The sequence below is a fragment of the Aptenodytes forsteri genome, unplaced genomic scaffold, assembly GCF_000699145.1.
Source record: "Aptenodytes forsteri isolate BGI_AS27 unplaced genomic scaffold, ASM69914v1 Scaffold309, whole genome shotgun sequence".
NCBI lineage: Eukaryota > Metazoa > Chordata > Aves > Sphenisciformes > Spheniscidae > Aptenodytes > Aptenodytes forsteri.
Window position 1 is genome coordinate 5,403,366 of NW_008795857.1, and position 3,044 is coordinate 5,406,409.

At 43.7% G+C, this 3,044-nt stretch overlaps 1 protein-coding gene across 1 annotated transcript in view; it reads left to right on the forward strand.

Annotated features, from left to right (window-relative positions):
* The first annotated feature begins 293 nt into the window (after positions 1-293).
* The window catches only part of NLRC4 (NLR family CARD domain containing 4), a 20,620-nt gene continuing 17,869 nt past the window's right edge, over positions 294-3,044 (forward strand). The window contains 1 exon segment of the mRNA XM_009283822.1: positions 294-396. Coding sequence (XP_009282097.1) covers positions 294-396 — 103 coding nt within the window.

The window sequence follows — 3,044 nt, forward strand, 5'->3', positions numbered from 1 at the left end:
GAGGCCCCTGGGCGGCGCACAGGTGCGATGGTGGGCTGGGGCTGCAGCCCAGGTTTCTATCCCCATCGGTTGCCGGCTCCTGAACGTACTCCCTTGTTAGTGCCCTGTGCTAGTTAGGTTCCGGGACTTGTGGGTGGCCAGAGTACCGGGTCGGTGCGGTGCTTAAACGCCGCGTCGAAAGGTAGCCCCGGGAAACGCACTACTTTCAAAGCTGCCCCCCCCCCCCGAAAAAAAAAAGTATTTCTCCAGCAAATGCTGCTCACGAAAGGCCGCCTGGCAAGACCCTACGAACGATGAGGAACAGCCCCGTGCAGGAGAGGCTCTGGAGGACGAGTGGGGCAGCTCCAACCCTCCTGGCTGTCTCGGTGTTAAGAGCCGCTGTCGTTGTGACGAGCAGTATTCAAGACGTGAGGCCAGATGTTTTAGTCCAGTCTGACCTCCCAGAATTGATCTGAAGGCTGACAGCAGAAATTCGGCACCTGCAGCACCCTGGGATGACAGCTTCACCCCCTCAGTGCCATCTGCAACAGTTTTCCTGGTTTTCTTTTACAAGTTGTTCATGCACGTGGCAAATGGCCTCTGCCTGCCCTCACCTACCATCTGCCTGTTGTCATGTTTAATTGTAAATCTGCTTCTCATTCCATAGTGAGATATTTTCTCCATGTGTTTCTGTATGCTGCCTGACCCATGTAATCTGCTTCCTGCATACTGCTAAAAAGAGTACTTCAAACTTTCAGTAAGATTTGCTGGCAAATACTCAGCCTTTTAAAAATAACTCTGGATGTTTTATTTTTTTTCTTTGTTGAATAGAAGCATTATCCCAAATATTTTCCTTCCATGATGGATATGAAAAAATGCATCCTTCCACTTGCCTGTTCAGAAGGGCATGCCTCCATCTTTACTATCCAGCGATATTGTGTATGGCTCCACCTCTCGGTATCATCATGGTCATCTGCAACCCTTTGGCTAATTGTTTTCCATGTACAATCCTAAATCTGTTCTGTTACCCTACATCCTTTTTCCTCTCCTCTCCTCTCATTCTTTCGGCTTTGCTCCCTCTCAGTATCTATATGTGGTTTTCATGGTATTTTTTAAGCTATGCCAGTTCCCTGTATATTGATGGTATCCTTGGTAGTCCTCTGCAGTTCGGAGGTTTCTGGACTGCTGTCCTGCAGTTCCCTTGTCTAGGAGGAAATCTGGCATAGTCACAAATCACACGTAGAATGCAGCACATTGCATACACTCCAGAACGGCTGCCTTTTTAGTTCATAATTAAAATGGAATCGCATATCCAAAAACTTCTCCCACAGTTTAAGCTGCTACCTCCAAGATAGCCCCTTTACCAAGCCTTGCTAGCAGCAACTGTGATGTATAGATTAGACTAGACTAGACTATTTCAGTTGTAAGGGACCTACAATGATCACCTAGTCCAACTGCCTGACCACTTCAGGGCTGACCAAAAGTTAAAGCATGTTACTAAGGGCATTGTCCAAATGCCTCTTAAACACTGACAGGCTTGGGGCATCAACCACCTCTCTAGGAAGCCTCTTTCAGTGTTTGACCACCCTCTCTCGAAAGAAATGCTTCCTAATGTTAAGTCTGATAGCCTGCAAAGCATCACCAAATGGTCTGTTCATGATCTGGTCGATGATAGTGCTGTGAAGCGTGTTTTTGACTGACCTGCAAAGAGACATATGTAGTACTAAAGAAGTTGTAAAATAATATGATTGAGATGCTGTTGCCAGTTCCTGTTACAACGAGAGGACAAGCACCATGGCTCTGGTTGTGGCCTATGCTTTGAAGAATCAGGAACCAGGATCTCACTATTTATGTGTTCAACGACTACTAGATTTAACAGAAAAGCCCCCAGATAACTCTGCTTAGGCTTAGCCATTAGCTCCTTCCCCCTGTGCCCTGCTGAATACCAACACATTTATTCTCAGCGGACACTTTTTTTTCCTGACATCTCAGGGAAACAGGCTTAAATTCGATATTCATGCTACATATATTTAATTCTACTTCATACATAGAACTCATTAAATGCCATGGAGTATAAATATGGATGTATTTTAAATTGAAAAAGCTACGGGATGAGAAATTGTGTTAAAGCAGTGGTTTGATTTGGAGAAGGAACATCATTTCTCGTATATATCCCATTAAAGGAAATCACTGCAAGTTCCATCTCAAATAATTTTGAACAAGTAAAAGCCAATCTGATTTTTATGGAGAGAGCATGACTGGAAAGTTCCTACTTTGCCATCTCCAAAGATAACTGAAGTTTGCATTTATATTGAATATAACTTGGATTCAGGTTCTCTGTGGGCGTTTTACAGTGATTATCAGTTTCCTTGAAGCAACAGAAAATCACCTATAATTGTATGTAACCTTTTTTTAATTGAAAACTGTCTTGATAATACGAAACGGCCCTACAGATACTTGTGTAATTTGATTTCCCCTTTAAAAAGTTGAGCAATCAAGACATCTGGTAAGAGTAACTCATTTTCTTAACTATTATGTGGAACTTGTTTGTTTTAAGACCTTTGCAATAGGCTTCCTTCAATTTCTTATGTCTCTTCCTCTTTACTCTGTTACAGCCAGCCTGTCAGAGTTCAAGGAGCTTTTGGATGATGCTCTTAGTCATATGGTTTATTTGTAGGTATTCCTGCGAGGAGGAGGGAGTTGGACTCGATCATCCTTATGGGTCCCTTCCAACTCAAGATACTCTATGATTCTATGACTCTATGATTATGTTTACCTACACTGTTATGGTTGTGCTGTTCCCTGTTGTTGCTGGGATGTCTTGGATGCTTCTGGAAGCTGTACCCTCCATAGGATGCCAGACACATCTGTTATTGGACAAATTTAGAATCGTGGAATCATAGAATCACAGAATCATTTAGGTTGGAAAAGACCCTTAAGATCATGTGAGTCCAACCCTTAACCTAACACCGCCAAGTCCACCACTAAACCGTGTCCCTAAGCGCCTCATCTACACGTCTTTTAAATACCTCCAGGGATGGTGACTCAACCACTTCCCTGGGCAG